Source organism: Candoia aspera, chromosome 3 (assembly GCF_035149785.1).
Source record: "Candoia aspera isolate rCanAsp1 chromosome 3, rCanAsp1.hap2, whole genome shotgun sequence".
NCBI lineage: Eukaryota > Metazoa > Chordata > Lepidosauria > Squamata > Boidae > Candoia > Candoia aspera.
Window position 1 is genome coordinate 167,413,174 of NC_086155.1, and position 18,113 is coordinate 167,431,286.

The window sequence follows — 18,113 nt, forward strand, 5'->3', positions numbered from 1 at the left end:
ATGGAGACGGATATGCCGACAAGCAGACCCTGCCATAGCGCGGGGAAAACGCTAAGAAGAAGAAGATAAAGCAATGACTTGTATTTGAGCTTTAATATCAGTTTTAGCTAGAAAGGCGGCAGTTGCTTGTAAAACGCCCTCTATTAGTTAAGTTGTATTAAGGCCCATTACCATCTTGAATTTTACACTCTATTCTTTTGTACTTTTATATTTATGTATATTTATATTTATATCAATTTTATTTTGTATTGTTTTTATTGATTGTTATTTTATGGTCTGTAAGCCGCCCAGAGTCGTCATGTATGAGATGGGCAGCAGAGAAATTTGATAAATAAAATAAAATAAATAAATAAGTTCTGTAGTTCCCAACCATGGAGGCTGCTCTGCCCTTTGCAGTTGTTCCTGTTATGAACGCACATAGCTCTTTGATTGCAAGAGCCCTGGCTCATTGTTATTTAAAAAAATAAATAAAACACCAAGATGACAGTGCTTAGTCTGCAGGCCATGTTTTCTGGCTGCTTTTGATACTATAACAATTTCTCATTAGAGCATATGTCAGCTTCTCATAGGATATAATTTAGAAGTCCAGTATGTTATTGCTGCAGTTATTTGGCAATAGCATATCCTCCCTCATAGAAGCAAAGACAGATGCTTACTTCCTGCATTGGAAAGGAGAAATAAATGCCATCACCATATAGGTGATGTAAAACTAATAGTACACATAGTATAATGAGGGGGAAGGGACAATGCTAAGAGATCTATTCTGAAATAGATCCAGGATTCTTCTATTATAGCAGATTGGTGAAATATGTATGAGAGTTTGTAAGCCAAATAGGATCAGATATGTCAGTGAGAGACAAACTAGCTGATGACAACCTTCAGATTGTATCAACTGCCATTAGGAGGTCAGTCTAGCCAGGTCATATCTACAGTATCTGGATTGGCAGTAGCTTTCTAGGTCTTGGGCAGAGCCTTTTCTTTTTCCCAGTTATTTGGTACTTTTTAAATTGGAGATGCCAAACAATGAAACTTTCTGAATGGATCAGATTCATACTACTCTGCTAATGGAAATGACAATTTTAGCTAGTATTTCTATGTTGCTCCATGCAAATTGGCTTTGTGTATGCTTCCTTGCTTCAGTCTCTCTATGTGCTGGATATAGCTGGCACCATAGTACTAACAGCTCTTCAATGGCTGTGTTGACTGTGAAGTACTGACTGGCTGTTGCCACTGGTTATGGTTATTTCTCTGGTTTTAATGGTCTTTTATTGATGTTTTGTACGTTCATAAGTTTTTTTTTTATTAATTGTTTTGTGGCTTGGGTGTTGTTTTAATTGTTGTGAGCCTCCCAGAGTCACTGAGATGAGATGGGCGGCTATCCAAATTGAATAAATTGACTAAATAAATATAGCTAAACTGGATTATTTTACCAAACCTTGTCTGCATTCACCTGTTCTTTACCTGTCTTACCACTTAGATTTTGAGGATACGACCTAAGATACAGGAATGTACATAGGACAGAAAAATCAGTGCAGCCTGAGCCTGACATATATTCCAAATCTAGCAACTGATGAGACAGGACTTTAATTTAGAATGGTCTGAATTTGTATGTATGTACACACACACACACACACACGCCCAAGCATACTGTTGCTGAAAGCTCTAAGTCAATCAAGGTAAGCAGTCTCTGAGAAGGCAGAAACCAGAGTTGCAACCGCCAATAAAATTGAGTTTGAGATATAATTCATGAATAAGTTTCTAAAAAAAAAAAGATGTCTAGATGCTAAAAATTACTTGCCCCCAGTTTGCTGTAGTCTATTTTAGATAACTAATTAATTGTGCCATTCAGTGCTATTCTTCCAGGATTATGGTGGGGTTGGGGACCAGTTTAGGACTGGACTCAGTGGAGAAAACTTACTTCAGTTCTGTTCATAAAAACTTTGAAAACCTGCCCTGTTTATCTTTTACAAGATATTTGAAAAATTGCTAATTCTTGATTCTAAGAGTGTGCACAAACAACAAAATTAGCATTGTTTTCAACTCAAAACAAAAACAGGAAGTTAGGCTGAACTGAAACCCAGAACAGGAATCTTAGGAGATATTAAGGGAAGGCCAATAAGTCTTGCCCATCTCTCCCCTTCTCCTCCACATGGACTGTGGGCTAGCTTACTGGGCAATCTTCCCAGAGCCTTTCTCTAACTCCCCCCCCTCCTTCTTTTATAAATTGTGCCTTCAAGTCCGTTTTTTTTTACTCCTGGCAATTGCCTGGACAAGTTGCTGCAGTTTTCTTGGCAGCATTTTTGGAAGGGATTTGCCATTGGCTGCTTCCTAGGGCTGAGAGAGAGTGACTGATCCAAGGTCATCCAGCTGGCTTCTTGTGTAAGGCAGGACTAGAACTCATAGTTTCCTGGTTTCTAGCCTGATGCCTTAACCACTACATCAAACTGGCTGTTAACCTCCCCTTAGTTGCTGCAAATGGCCCTGTCTTTTTCCTGTTCTCCCCACCTGGAATCACTCCTATGTGGAATACATGTTTCAGATTTATGCCTGGTTCAAATATGTGTGTTCCAGTCCTGACACAGGCCACCTGAAATTGGCTGGTCCTTGAACAGAACATTTCACACATCCCTGCAGATCATTTCTTTTTAATATAAGTTTGGACATATTTTCAAATGTATTTTTTCTAGCGCTAAAAACAATTTAGGGGCTCAAATAACATATAGGTATCCAAGAAATGAACAGTATTCCCGGTTGGCAGATACTGACATTGATTTTTCACGTTAGTCCTTGATACTCCATGTACTTACCTTTTTTAAACAGAAATCAGCATATGAGTTAATGAGAATTCTACTGCTAATGAAATCAGTAATCAAGTAAAGATCTATATGAGCAAGCCTCATGTGGCACAGAATGGTAGGCTTCAGTATCGCAGCTGAAACTCTCCCCATGATCCGAGTTCGATTGCAGCAGAAGCTGGATTCTCGGGTAGCTGGCTCAGGTCGACTCAGCCTCCCATCCTTCCGAGGTCAGTAAAATGAGTACCCAGCTTGCTGGGGAAGGCGACGACTGGGGAAGGCAATGGCAAACCACCCCACTCTATAGTCTGCCAAGAAAATGTCACAAAAGCAGCGTCCCCCCAAAGTGTCAGACATGACTCGGTGCTTGCACAGGGGACCTTTCCCTTTCACAAAGATCTGTATACATATGTATTACATTTATAGCCTGCTTTTCATCCAAGAGCTCAAAGATGCCATAAATGTTCTAAATTTCCTCATTTTCTCCTCACAGCAAATTTGTCAGTGAGCATGTGTGCACGCGTGCGAAAGTGACACAGAATGAAGCAGTTATTCAGTGAACTACTGTATATAGTTGAGGGCAGACCTGACTTTGTCTGCATACATCAAGAAGGAATTAAAACTATTCAGGAAAGGAAAGGCTTGTTGTTTCTGTTTTGCTTGGCTTCAAGCACATTAGGCTCGGTGGGCTTTAAGCAGACAAGTTGCTCTGACCATTCTGAATGTTTTGCAATATGAGGAAGATACAACAATTAGATTACAAATGAATAAGTAACATCAAGTAGATTTTTAACTTTTTGATAGAACTTCCTTCTATTCTGCAGTGATGTATTCTAGCTTTTACAGCAATCTTCTCCCTCTACTTTCGTGGTGTAACTTTTTTATTATAGGCAAGTATTTGAAAAGAAATGCCAGCCAATGCAGAACTTTGCCTTGTGAGTTCCATGTAGAACCTAACTGATAGGGCAGCTGCACTTTCAGGAAGAGGCTTTCTTTGATGTTGTTCTTTAAGCCCCTTCTTGGCTGTACTTTCTAGTTACTTAGAAATCCTAGTACACCATATTCAAACATCAGGAAATAACTTTTCTGATGCTTTAATATTTCAGTGTCAAATGTGGTCCCCCCCCCGCTGTACAGATTTTAAATGAAGGCCAAGCACATAAATTTTGCTGTCCACAGAAGCTGTTGTCTGTTCTTCACAGGATCATGCAACAGGCATTCTTACTCACTAATGTTGGCATTTATATTGTTAAAAATGATTTTGCTATAATTTTCAACAATTTATGAGGCAAAGGACATAAATGATGGGTAAAATTATAGTGGCATGCTCGGCTCCCCTTGCTTTGAGTTACCTATTTTATTGCAAGATTTATGCAATATTTTCTTCATTAGAAAATTTTCTTTCTACTAAGATGACTAAGGAAAGCTTAAGTCCTTAAATGCTAACCTTTTTCATGAGATTATGAGGCCTGCCCATTTACTCTCTGTCATTTGAGGAGCATTGTTTTGATAGAAATACAGGAAATTGCCTCATACCTGAAGCTACTAGCCTATGAGGGTCTCTAGCACATGCTTTTCATGCCAATTCCTAACTAGCAAAATAATTGGAATGTTTGGATAGCATTGCCTTAAATATAATTCCAGTTTGTTATGAGATACTAATTTTTAATACTATATTTTATTTCAAAAACAGTAATTATATGGCAGATGAAAAGTTTTCTTTTACTGAAGACCTATGGATTAAAAAAAAGTCCAAGCTCATTTCTGAATGGCTTATTTATATCTAAGAGAAATTTTAGAAAGAAGTTTTCATGTGTTTTTATCAATTCTTAATTGTGTTTGATTGCTTAACTTCCAGGTGGCAAACTTGGTGTATTAATTGTGAAGATCTTAGAAATGCATGAAGAATGCACTCTTTGCATAGCTATCTGTCATCAACTGGGACAAATTTGTGCTGATGGCTCTATCACAAAAGGACTTGTTGAAATTCAGCCGAGACTTAAAGTTCTTTTTGCAAAAGAAACAACAGCTCATCTGAAGGCAGTACCACGGGATGTCATATATATCCATCCTCCTTGGTAAGTACATAAAACACCCTCAACCAATCATATTTTTCTGTCTCCTTTAGCAGAATAGCCTGTAGCTCTCTTTTAGAGGAGACCCAAATTTAAGTTAGATTTCATTTTTTTTATTCCAGTAACAGTGCAGTTGCCTTTGTTGTCTATTTCTTCTTACGTTCCTGCATTTCCCTAAAAGCTAAGAAAGAGTAATGATTTAACCATTAACATTATGTTTAACTTGTATTTGAGAAAACATAATATAAAGAGATTCTAGAGGTAAAAGAGCTTCACTATAATAGTGTTTCTGCTGGTGATCATGCATAATTTAGTGCTATATGCTAAAGACATCTATTCTTCATCTCATTTCACTCTGGTATGAGATGAACAGTACCTTATTTTTTACCAATAAAAGGGAGAGGGAAGTTCCAAACAAAATAAATCAAAGAAATCCTGTTACCATTGTTCTTATAGAGCCCTTTGAGATCATCTATGCATTTTGAAAAGTTATAGTTATTTAAGCAGACTGTGTGGATAAAAAAATAAACAGACAAATCCCTACCATCAAAAAGAAAGTAAGTCCTTTTTTACATTCTTCCTTTGAAGTTTTTGTAGAAACAGAAAGAGTAAAAATCTCTGATAAGGGAAAGACACTGAGCCACCCTACAATAAAATTCAACAAAATTCAAAGTCAGTTACTGCAGGAGCACTGTGGAAGAAAGATGTAATTGGACAATCTGTAGATGATTACCCCTTCAAAGAACTGGAGATAATAAACTATTCTGTATGGGAAAAAATGGAACAGCTTGCTTAGCTTCTATCCAATATCATCATTGAAGATTTTGAATGAATTAGTTCATTTTAAACCTATAAGATATATATCTGACAATAGTATTAACTTCCATTTAATACTAATTTCCTCATTGTTAGATTTTTTTACAGGCACACATAACACACGGATATAGGAATAGATACAGATATAGATACTTGGATATCTATATCTATGAGCATATGTCAAAGGACTCTTTTGTACAACTATATTATTTTTCATATGAAATAATTTACTACTTTTCTTTTTCCCTATAAAATATATATTTTAATTTGGCAAGAAAGCCATTGAATTGGAACTGGAATTGAACTGAAAATGCTGCAGTGATATGTAAAAAAAAATAAAAATGAAACCTGGATTTGACAAATTCCAGCTTGAATAAAAGAGGAAATTCCAAGGATACTACAATGACAGAAATGGCTAGGGGATTATTGTCTATTGATGTCAAATAAGAGACAGTTCTGTTGAACTCAGTAAAAATTTATAGTATAGAATTAACTCCAGGCCAGATACAGAACTTTTCCTTATATATTTTAAGAGCATTTCCATATGTGTTTAATCTCATTATAAATTCCACATTTCATTTAACAAGGAAGTGGTAGAGCCAAAATCTAGCTCTATTAAAAAAGAAAATAATTTTTAACAAACACACAAACACTTTGAAATAATTTGGCCAAGGGTAAATGCATAAATGATCACTGGCTTTTATTTTCTGACAGCTATGATTAATTAGGTCCTACCTGAAACAGTTCTTCATTTATTTTAAAAAGTCAACTTTTCTATATATAATGGAATTAATGATAAATAAAAACATTTTAAGAGAGAAATAGGTTTAGAGTGGATGTTAATTAAAGAGAAAATAACATTTCTATAAAAGGGAATATATTTTGGAAGAAACTAGAAGAATCCCTCAGAGACCAGGTTAGGGTGTTTGTTTTAATTTATTGGTAAATTCAGGGAGTAAATTAGGCATTGGCTGATTACATTTACTAATAATAGTATGCTAATGTGTTTTGATTCAGCTGGAGATCAGAAATCTGTTAAATAAATGGAATATCCTCCTGAGTTGAAATAGCAGAAATTAATGAAATTACATACAGTAGTAAAAAAAATGTCATTCGTTTGTGACCTGTAAATATGAAGTTGCTTTAGTGAAGACAGATTTAGGCTTCTTGGATTAGGTGAGAAGATAATTAAGGAAATGGAGGTTTTGTTGCTCTTATACCAAGTGTACCAAAAGTCAGGCCCCATACACAGTTTATTATATAAGTAAATTAAATGTTCAGTGATTGTCGTTTTCTTCTACACACTCCTTACTTGTTTGACATAAGACATTTGAACATTCCTAAGTACAGTAACATTTTCTCTTGGAAAAAAAAATAAAATCAATAAAACATATTATGGTTGGCTTACGGGCCCTGACTTTTGGTACACCCCATATAAGACTCAGAAAGGATCAGAATGGAATTTGACTTACAGTTGGCTGTTTATATTAGGGATAATATAAGTCTACAGGAAGTCTAAAGTTTATTAACTAAAACCCAATTAAAATACTGTTTGATTGGTATATCTGTGGAAAAAAGTAAAGCTATGTTAAAGTTATACACCACCTCAACCCAGTTGGTCTTTAGTCAGTTTACAGTCCCAGTCTGTGTCTGTAATGAGGTATTTGCATGAAGCATGAAGATATTTGGATAGTCTGACCGTTTTTAGTAGCTATGTTATACAAGTGAGATGATATGATAATGGAATAATTTTACTTGTTGCTTTTGCTACCACCCTAACACTGGGTCAATCACCCTCCATTAACAGTCAGTGGTAGTGCTTGGGCACAAATATATAAACACTGTCCCACCTATCACCGCATTTATGCTAATTGTCACGTTTCTAGAGTAATTAAAAACAATTGCATGTTTGTAGGAATAAAGAATTATTTGAAGTACATATAAAGCATTTAATGTCTGGATAATAACATTCTCCATAGGTCTAAAAACAAAACAAGTTTATCAAATAAACAAATTGAAACAAAATAAAACATTGAAGGTGGCAGTTTTTATTAAACTGATTCTAACAACTCTTGTCTTTAGCTTTTGAGTAGGCAAGGGATATTAGAACTAGATGTCCTAACAGTCAGGAATCACGCTGAGATGAGGAACAGGTCTCTAGTGTTTATTACTGCTACATAAGACAGAAAATCCTAACAAACTGAAGAAGCATGGGAAAAACCCAGACAGATAAACCCCAAAAGTTAAGGCGGGTCTGATCTGTGTCTCTTTGAATGGCTGCTTAATTCCTCAGTACTACGCATGCGTTTTCCCCCCTGGATAGAGGCCCCCTCCTGCTCACCATCAGTACTCATGACACTAGAACACATAATAATAAAAAGGTTTGCAATTTGTTTAAACAATTTAATAGATCACAGCAACAAATTTAACATCAGAATTCTATTATACTATAGTCTTAGAAGTACACATCTGCTTTCATTTTAGGTTTAAAAATGTCCATTTATCAAACAAATTAGATTAAAGAAATCTGCAAATAAAATGGTTCCTTACTTCAAAATGGTTGAGTTGCTTTGTTAACTTTCTTTGGTAGAGTTAACCTAACATCACTGTTTAGTTTCTAGTACAGAAATGTCTCAGAATTATTTTTAATCAATGCTGAAAAGTTTACATTAATAAAATGTTTATCAGCTTAGCAGCTACTTGCAGGTCAGATTTAGCTTTACATACTTACTCATTTGAAATGTTAACTTTGTGCTATACAACATATGGGAAGAAAAATCACAGGTAATTGGTACTGTTGTTGTCTGTCTCCAGTAGATGTTTGTTGTTTATTCGTTTAGTTGCTTCCGACTCTTCGTGACTTCATGGACCAGCCCACGCCAGAGCTTCCTGTTGGTTGTCAACACCCCCAGCTCCCCCAGGGACGAGACCGTCACCTCTAGAATATCATCCATCCACCTTGCCCTTGGTCGGCTCCTCTTCCTTTTGCCCTCCGCTTTCCCTAGCATCAGCATCTTCTCCAGGGTGTCCTGTCTTCTCATTATGTGGCCAAAGTATTTCAGTTTGGCCTTTAATATCATTCCCTCAAGTGAGCAGTCTGGCTTTATTTCCTGGAGGATGGACTGGTTTGATCTTCTTGCAGTCCAAGGCACTCTCAGAATTTTCCTCCAACACCACAGTTCAAAAGCATCGATCTTCCTTCTCTCAGCCTTCCTTATGGTCCAGCTCTCGCAGCCATATGTTACTATGGGGAACACCATTGCTTTAACTATGCGGGCCTTTGTTGTCAGTGTGATGTCTCTGCTCTTAACTATTTTATCGAGATTTGTCATTGCTCTTCTCCCAAGGATTAAGTGTCTCCTGATTTCCTGACTGCAGTCAGCATCTGCAGTAATCTTCGCACCTAAAAATCCAAAGTCTTTCACTGCTTCTACATTTTCTCCCTCTATTTGCCAGTTATCAATCAAGCTGGTTGCCATACTCTTGGTTTTTTTCAGGTTTAGCTGCAAGCCACCTTTTGCACTTTCTTCTTTCACCTTCATCATAAGGCTCCTCAGTTCCTCTTCGCTTTCAGCCATCAAAGTGGTATCATCTGCATATCTGAGATTGTTAATGTTTCTTCCAGCGATTTTAACTCCAGCCTTGGATTCCTCAAGCCCAGCATGTCGCATGATGTGTTCTGCGTACAAGTTGAATAGGTAGGGTGAGAGTATACAGCCCTGCCGTACTCCTTTCCCAATCTTAAACCAGTCCGTTGTTCTGTGGTCTGTTCTTACGGTTGCTACTTGGTCATTATACAGATTCTTCAGGAGGCAGAGAAGATGACTTGGTATCCCCATACCACTAAGAACTTGCCACAATTTGTTATGGTCCACACAGTCAAAGGCTTTAGAATAGTCAACAAAACAGAAATAGATGTTTTTCTGAAACTCCCTGGCTTTTTCCATTATCCAGCGGATATTGGCAATTTGGTCCCTAGTTCCTCTGCCTTTCCTAAACCCAGCTTGTGCATCTGGCAATTCTCGCTCCATGAATTGCTGAAGTCTACCTTGCAGGATCTTGAGCATTACCTTACTGGCATGTGAAATGAGTGCCACTGTTCAATAGTTTGAACATTCTTTCGTGTTTCCCTTTTTTGGTATGGGGATATAAGTTGATTTTTTTCCAGTCTGATGGCCATTCTTGTGTTTTCCAAATTTGCTGGCATATAGCATGCATCATCTTGCAAGATTTTGAACAGTTCAGCTGGGATGCCGTCATCTCCTGCTGCCTTGTTATTAGCAATGCTTCTTAAGGCCCATTCAACCTCACTCTTCAGGATGTCTGGCTCTAGCTCACTGACCACACCGTCAAAGCTATCCCTGATATTGTTATCCTTCTTATACAGGTCTTCTGTATATTCTTGCCACTTTTTCTTGATCTCTTCTTCTTCTGTTAGGTCCTTGCCATCTTTGTTTTTGATCATACCCATTTTGGCCTGGAATTTACCTCCCATGTTTCTAATTTTCTGGAAGAGGTCTCTTGTCCTTCCTATTCTATTGTCTTCTTCCACTTCCGCGCATTGCTTGTTTAAAAATAATTCCTTATCTCTTCTGGCTAACCTCTGGAATTTTGCATTTAATTGGGCATATCTCCCCCTATCACTGTTGCCTTTTGCTTTCCTTCTTTCTTGGGCTACTTCTAGTGTCTCAGCAGACAGCCATTTTGCCTTCTTGGTTTTCTCTTTCTTTGGGCTGTATTTTGTTGCCGCCTCCTGAACAATGTTGCAAACTTCTGTCCGTAGTTCTTCCGGGACCCTATCTACTAAGTCCAGTCCCTTAAATCTATTCTTCACCTCCACTGCATATTCCTTAGGAATATTAGTGAGCTCATATCTAGCTGATCTGTGGGTCTTCCCTAATCTCTTTAGTCTGATCCTAAATTGTGCAATAAGAAGTTGGTGATCTGAACTACAGTCAGCTCCAGGTCTTGTTTTTACCGACTGTATAGATGTCCGCCACCTTTGGCTGCAAAGGATGTACTCAATCTGATTTCGGTGTTGTCCATCTGGTGAAGTAGATGTTTAAAGTACAACAAAGGAAAAGATATATTTGGAGGATAGGATGATGATGGCAGAATAAAATTTGAGATCAAGGTGCGGGATTCACTTTGATATTTGTTGTTCCTACTATTATGTGACTATTAACAGTAATTGACCAATTCTATAGGTTGAGTGTTGCAATTAAGGTAAAAAGGCAGTACTGTTGGGAACCCTGCATAGGGCAATGTAGTCAATCTTTTAGAGATTGGCAGCTGTGCATTGTTTTTTGGGAAAGCAAGGACTACAGGGGCTGGGTCATGTCACACATATGGGCTGGGCCAAGACTGTTTTTTATCTAAAGTTAAATTAGGATTTATATCTATTTGTAACTAGCTTATTTTGGGGTTTACACTCCAGCTTTTGTGTGTTCCTCATCTCAAAATTACAGAAAATTTACAGGAAAACATGTCACTTTTTTTCAAGCAATTGTTAATTGCAAGACGTTCTGAAGGGTACAGAAAAACCAGTCAGGGACTACCTGTGACCCTGCCATCATAGATGGCCCAACTCTGCCACAGAGTAACATAGTCTTTCATAGTCTGCCTGTCAAGCTGATACTCTGTTTCAAAAGTTGTATGAGGAAGAAATGATAGGTAGGAAGTGTGTAAAGGGAAGACATATTCATTAAGAGGTACTGTATTTTAGCTGTGTTGGAATACAACTCCCACCATTTCCAGCCAGCATGATTGTGAATCCTGGAGTTTATGAGAGTTATAATCCAACACCTTTAAAGAACACTCTGCTGGGAAAAACTTTTGTATAAACTTGATGCACTGTGCTATCTAAGGGCCAACACTTAGAGAGTACTTCTTCAGGGCTGGATTAACGTGCATTTGTCCAAACCCTAAATTGGCAAAAAAAATACATCAATATAAATAGCATTGTCCCCCATAGTCAAGCTTTATTGTAACTTTATTGTGCTGTTCTTGCAGATTTAATGAGGGACAATTTCAGGAGAGAGATGGTGATTACATGGATTCCTTCTCCTTCTATCTACTCTTGGCAGGAAGAACAACCACTAATCACTCTTCCTAGGGATACAAACATAAGAACATAAGCAGTGCCCTGTTTCATCAGACCCCCTAGCCCATCTAGTCCAGCAATCTGCACAAGGAAGCCCACTTGTCTCCCAGCAGATGGCTTTCAGAGGCAACCACTCTGCCATCAAGAATAATAGCTATTGATCCCCATGACTTCCATGAATTGATCTAGCCCTGCTGGTAGCCAGCTCCACATCTCTTGATAGCAAGTTCCAAACTTTAATTATGTGTTGTGTAAAAAAATATTTTATTTTGTCTGTTGATTGATTAGGGGACTCAGGTCACTCCTTCCAGTTTCATCCTGTGCCCCTCCTATGCTCTACCAGCACATCACCTTTTTTCTCTCCATAAAACTATTGCTCTACCAGGAGATAGATTGGCTTGTGTCAACACAAAACACAATTAACAAAAAACCTGATCAGTCAGTTGGGATGAAATTGTCATTTAGATTGACAGCTAATCCTATTTAACCCTGCTTCTTTCATATGCTCCCTCTCTCTCTCTCTCTCTTTGCCATCATTGTCATGGAAGTCTGATAGTTGTATGGTAAAGTAACCCAAAACAAAATCCCCAGCTGACAAGTTTACTATGCACAAAATGAGATGTCTGGACTTTCTCTTAGCACAACTCAAAATGGTAGAGAGGGCAATGCCCAACAACTGGTGGGGAGGAGGGTGCCTGCAGCAGAATTAAGTGGTCAGTAGAAGCTGGCATGACCATATTTTTGCCAGCTTCATTACCAAAATGTCACTGGTTATTTGTATGGTGAAACTAGTGTTGAGAAAAGAGGGAAAACACCACTTTAAAGCATAAAAGCTAAAGATGATTTCAAATTGCCATTGTAGCAGACTGGAGATGAGATGTAGGTGATATCATTAAGAGATGTTCTGTCCTAACAGCCAGGAAACACGCTGAGACAAGGAACTGGTCTCTAATATTTATTGCTAGTACTTAACAGGAATCCTAACAAACTGAAGAAGCGTTGGAAAACCCAGACATATAAACCCCAAAGGTTAAGGCGGTCCCGATCTGTGTCTCTTTGAATGGCTGACCAATTCCTCAGTGCTACGCATGCGCTTGACAGTCTGGATGGGAGCCCCCTGCTCGCCATCCTTACTCATGACATCACCCTCCCCTCCAGATTCACATTCCATTTCAGCCCCCTCCCCTCCAGAGTCTTGATAAGATGTGCCATCTGCTTCTAAAATCCCATGGGAACTGGGCAACGATGGAAAGTCTTCAAAGGAAAACTCCTCCAAGGACGAAGCAGTGCTGCTCTCCAAGTCAGATAACGCCTCTGGGCCAGGTGGCTGCTGCTGGAAAACATCTAGAGAGTTAGAAAGGTCAGCCCCCTCCCCCCTGGGAAATGCAAGCCTGAGGTGGAGGGCTGTGGTTCCCCCGCCTCCTCTGTAACTGGAGTGAAGGCTTCAGGCGGGGGGGGGGAAATACACACTCACGAACTCTTCTGCTTGGGCTTCTTCGGCCTGCTCAGCCGAAGGAGGAATCTCTGGTAGAGTGCCCTGGGATCTCAAGACTATTGGCGGAGCTGCTGCTGCTGGTGGTGCCGGTTGTGGGTTAATCGGAACTGGTTGTTGTAACTGCTGTAGCATGGCAGCTTGTAATGTGTTGATTTGGAGATCTACTTCTTGTTGGTGTTGTTGCAGGGCTGCTACCAATTGTTGGATGGCGAGCCTCATTTCTTGGTTTTCTGAAGACATTCCAAACGTATCTCCTTAATTTCTTGTTCCTCCCTCTTTCGATGGGAGTAGGAGTTTGTTAGGATTGATGTCCTAACAGCCAGGAAACACGCTGAGACAAGGAACTGGTCTCTAATATTTATTGCTAGTACTTAACAGGAATCCTAACAAACTGAAGAAGCGTGGGAAAACCCAGACATATAAACCCCAAAGGTTAAGGCGGTCCCAATCTGTGTCTCTTTGAATGGCTGACCAATTCCTCAGTGCTACGCATGCGCTTGACAGTCTGGATGGGAGCCCCCTGCTCGCCATCCTTACTCATGACATGTTCCTTGAAAATGATTAGCAAGGTGTCTTCATGCCATGGAAGGTAGCAAGTGAGGATGAACTTTCAGTTTAGTAGATGAAAAAGAAGCAGCTGCCCTGATTTTGTCCGGCATTTGACAAGGATTGGCAGCACTTGGCAGGCCTTGTCTGGGCTAAGAAGTTAAAAAGGGTAGATCCTGGTTAATATGTGGATGGGAGAATACAAAGAAATAGAGGACTATAGACTAGACTGGAAGTCAATAAAATATCCTGGAAGACTGCCATGGCAAACTGCTGCAGTCATGAACTGCATGTCGATGAACTGTAGCAGTTGAGCTTGGCTTGAAAATGTATACTAGGTAGTACTTAGACCTGTGATTGCTCTTAAGCCTAGCATTTCTTTCACTATCTAGGTATTTCAGATGGCAATATATAAGCAACCAGGACATCACAAAAATACTCTGTTGTTTTGTGTGAAATTTAATTCTATGCCTATTTTTTGCTTTAAGGCTCTCTGTTAGTCTCTGAAATATATGTCTTTTTTGTTTCTAAAGTTAATATTGTGATAATTCATGTTGATATATAATGTTTTCCTAATTTAAATATGTTTACTTCAGGGAATCTGTGAGTTTTCAATTTAATTCCAGAAGTTCCCATTAGTGATTTAAAAGGAATCAAATTTCTTACTGAATTTGGACCAGGGAAAGTTGGATATAACTGCATGACCACAAATCTCTGGAATGGGGCTTAGGAGGGTCATGAGATTTTAAGGCATCATTTGAACAACTTTCTTTCCTTTAAGATACTCATGGAAAGTTTTGCTGTGATAAATAGTTTAGCCTAATTCTGCATTCCTTTGCAATTCCTCCTCCTGCATGCTGGCTCTTTTGGCTAGTGAAAAATAATTTTTTTCCAATAACTGAAACTATTGTTAAAAAGAGTATCAAAGGAATAATAAAACAATCAATGCTTTTAAAAAAACCTAAACAGTTTGTGAGGCATAATCTATGCAGATGAAACCTACGTGTGTTCCTTTTGTAATCCCAACTCACCCATGCACATTAAAAAAAGCATGGCATAAACTGGGATAAACAGATTTTTTTTAAAGTTAAATCTGTGATTAATTATTTTTTTCTGGGAAATTAAAAAAATGAAAGGTTAATGGTTTTTGTTTCTTTGGAATTCAGAATAACAGAAATGCATAATAACCCTTACATGTGTGGCTTATTATAAGAATGAATATTTTATTATATAAAACTCTACATATAAAATAAATAAATAGTTTAAAGATTATCCTAAATCAGGGTAAGGTATAATTAGTCTAAGGAATATTCTCAGTCGGAGTAGGGGAACTCTTTTTGGTTATTAGAGACTATTTGTTGGTTCACGGGAAAAGCTGGCACAAGACTGAGCAGAGCCAGAAGTTGGAATCTGCCTCATCATTTATCTCTCTACTCATGCATATGCAAGTGAAGTGGAAACACTTCCCAGAGGGAACAATCTGGAGGCAAGTATGGGCCTGCAGCATGTGAAACCCAGATAATGAGAGGTACATAAGGTTTCCGCCCCAAATCCATCCTTCCTTCCTTCCTTCCTTCCTTCCTTCCTTCCTTCCTAAGAAAGAAAGAAAGAAAGAAAGAAAGAAAGAAAGACTATATACCTTTGAAAGCTACAGATTTGGTCAGGATTGTGAACATTTCTTGAACATACTATGGAACATTGATATTTTTTCCCTTGCCCTCCACAATTCATCAGTTGAACTCATCACACGGTTGTTGTTGGGGAAAAAAGGAGGCAGGAGTGTTAGGTATGTTTGCCATCTTGAGTTCACCAAATATATATACATTTGTACAATTCAAGGTGCTGCTTATTACCTATAAAAGCCCTGTATAGCAGAGGGCCTGGATATCTGAATGACTGCTTGTCTCCAATCATTTTTGCTGCCTAGTATGTTCTGGCAGAGTGGGTGCACTTTAGGTTCCCTCTAATAAACATTTTCATCTTGAGGGACTGAAGAAGTGTGCCTTCTCTGTCGCAGCCCCCACACTCTGGAACAGTATCCCCCCATGGTTAAGGGGTAGGGTTAAGGACTTTACCCTCTCTCCTAGAGTTCCGGAAAGGTCTGAAAACCTGACTTTGGTCCCAGGCCTATTGTTTGTCTAGGGCCCCTGTCTTGTTTGATTTTTGTTGTCTGTAGGATTATTTCAGTCTGGGCTGGCTGCTTGGTTTAATGTTTTTATCTGTTTTTATGGCTTTTTTCTAGTTTTGTATGCTGCCCAGAGGCCATTGGGAGTTGGGTGGCTTATCAGTTCAAATAAATAATAAAATAAATATATAAAAGGTGTGAAATAACAAGCACTACCACCACTGTGGTTATTGGTAAGGCTAAAACATACAATATAATGAGTATCCATAAACTGTAACTAGTGATCAGAATTTTCTACAACATCTACCAGAATAAACAGGTATTTCTTGGTTACAACCGCAGTTGAGACCAAGATTGATGTCAGTAAGCAATGCGGTTGTAAAGTGCGATGACACTTGACCACATCACTTAGCGACGACAAACCTGGCAGTCCCAATTGCTGTCGTAACCCCAAGACACAGGTTTTTAAGCAGGTAGTGGCAGGAGTCCCAGATAATGAGCACGGGGGTACCATGGGGGAGGCCCTGGGAGGGCTGGTATAGGCTGTGTACATGAGTCAAGGGAAACCGAGGAGGGCTTGGGAGGCCCGGCGCAGGGTGCACATGAGTTGTAGGAGACCAGGGGGAGCTTGGGAGGCCCATTGTAGGCCATGTGCGAATCAAGGGAGGCCAGGGAGGGCCAGTGGAGGCTGTGCGTGGGTGTGGTGTGTGCCTGCAGGTGAGAGCGACTTACCAGAGTGACTTGTAACCTTCCCTGCTGGCTTCCTCATTTACTTTGCTTGTGAGAAGCCGGCAGGAAAGGTTGCAAATGGTGATCATGTGACTGCAGCCCTCTGTGATGTCGTAATTGCAAGCTGGGCACCCAAGCACCTGTATTATGATCACGTGACTGTGGGGGTGCTGCAACGGCTGGAACTTTGGGGACAGGTCATACAGCCATTTTTTCAGCGCCACTATAACTTTGAATGGTTGCTGAACAAATAGACGTAAGCCAAAGACTGCCTGTAATTAATTCTTTTACTGGAGAGGTAGGGATACTTCTGGAAATATTTAGTACTCAGATCTGTCTTATTTATCTTTCTTCCAGTCAACATTTGTAAATGAAAATAGGCATGCTATTAAGCCTTGACATATGATCAATTCCAAGACCAACAGTTTTTATTTAAGGTACTTTCTGGGAATGTATTAATACAGAATTGCTTGCAGATTGATGGTTGTGAGCATTGGAATTCTGGTTTAGACCTTCCTGATGAACACTAAATTCTAACTCTGTGCTGCCAGCATCTGGTCATCCATATTTCTGTAGCCCAGATCTGGTAGTTGTATTCTTGCAAAAATCAAAAGGGAACATACATAGCTGAATAACTTTTTTTGTGGGAAGGGAGGGCGGGCTATATCCTGAAGTTTGGATGGGATGACGTAGAAGAGCTGTGGATTACATGAACCCACATGAGGAAGCCTAGCTCTTTTATTTATAAATGTTTTTCTTCCTTGCCTTTCCCCTTAGCTGGATAAAGAAGGAATAGAAATTACAATATATAGAGTGCTTTCATGTACACATTTAATTTTGTTAGAGCAGCTGCTCAAGTTGATTATAAAAATAAGTGCAATAATACTTGCAAAAATAATAGTTGCAATTAGAGTGTACGTTATTTCCATGAAAAGAAATAATCAGGCTTATGGTTGTTTGGGGCAGCTAGCATGAAGCAGATTAATGATTCAGTACAGGCTACAGCTGCTATCGCATTAAATTAGTTCTTCTGGAGACTGGAATTTCCAGACAGTTCTGAACATTGGGAGGAGAAAAGCTCTGCTGACGTCAGGAACTGCTCCTGGGAATGTTTTGCATTCCTCTTCCTGGCAATGGTCAGGTGGCTTCCAGCAAGAAGGAAGGAACAACCTCTTCCACAAAGGAGGGAAATATTGGAAGAGGGGGGGACGGAGAACAGTTTATAATACAAGTATTGTGGAGGAGTCACTTTTATTATAAGCCAGAATTGAAATTGGAACCAGATGCTTGGCATTTGAAAGCTGCCTAAATTTTAAATGCATCTATTAATGACTGCAATGGTTGGAGTATTTGGCCGTTTGCCACTTTTTAATCTCATTGTAGAGAAAAGAAAAAAACCCCTCAGAAAAACAGGTTTCTTACTGAGCTT

At 39.0% G+C, this 18,113-nt stretch overlaps 1 protein-coding gene across 2 annotated transcripts in view; it reads left to right on the plus strand.

Annotated features, from left to right (window-relative positions):
• The window catches only part of LOC134494217 (DNA repair-scaffolding protein-like), a 158,026-nt gene that overhangs the window by 17,125 nt on the left and 122,788 nt on the right, over positions 1 to 18,113 (plus strand). For both annotated transcript variants that reach the window (XM_063299263.1, XM_063299264.1), the window contains exon 3: positions 4,654 to 4,873. In XM_063299263.1, coding sequence (XP_063155333.1) covers positions 4,692 to 4,873 — 182 coding nt within the window. In that variant the 5' untranslated portion in view covers positions 4,654 to 4,691. The remainder of the gene's footprint in view (positions 1 to 4,653; positions 4,874 to 18,113) is intronic.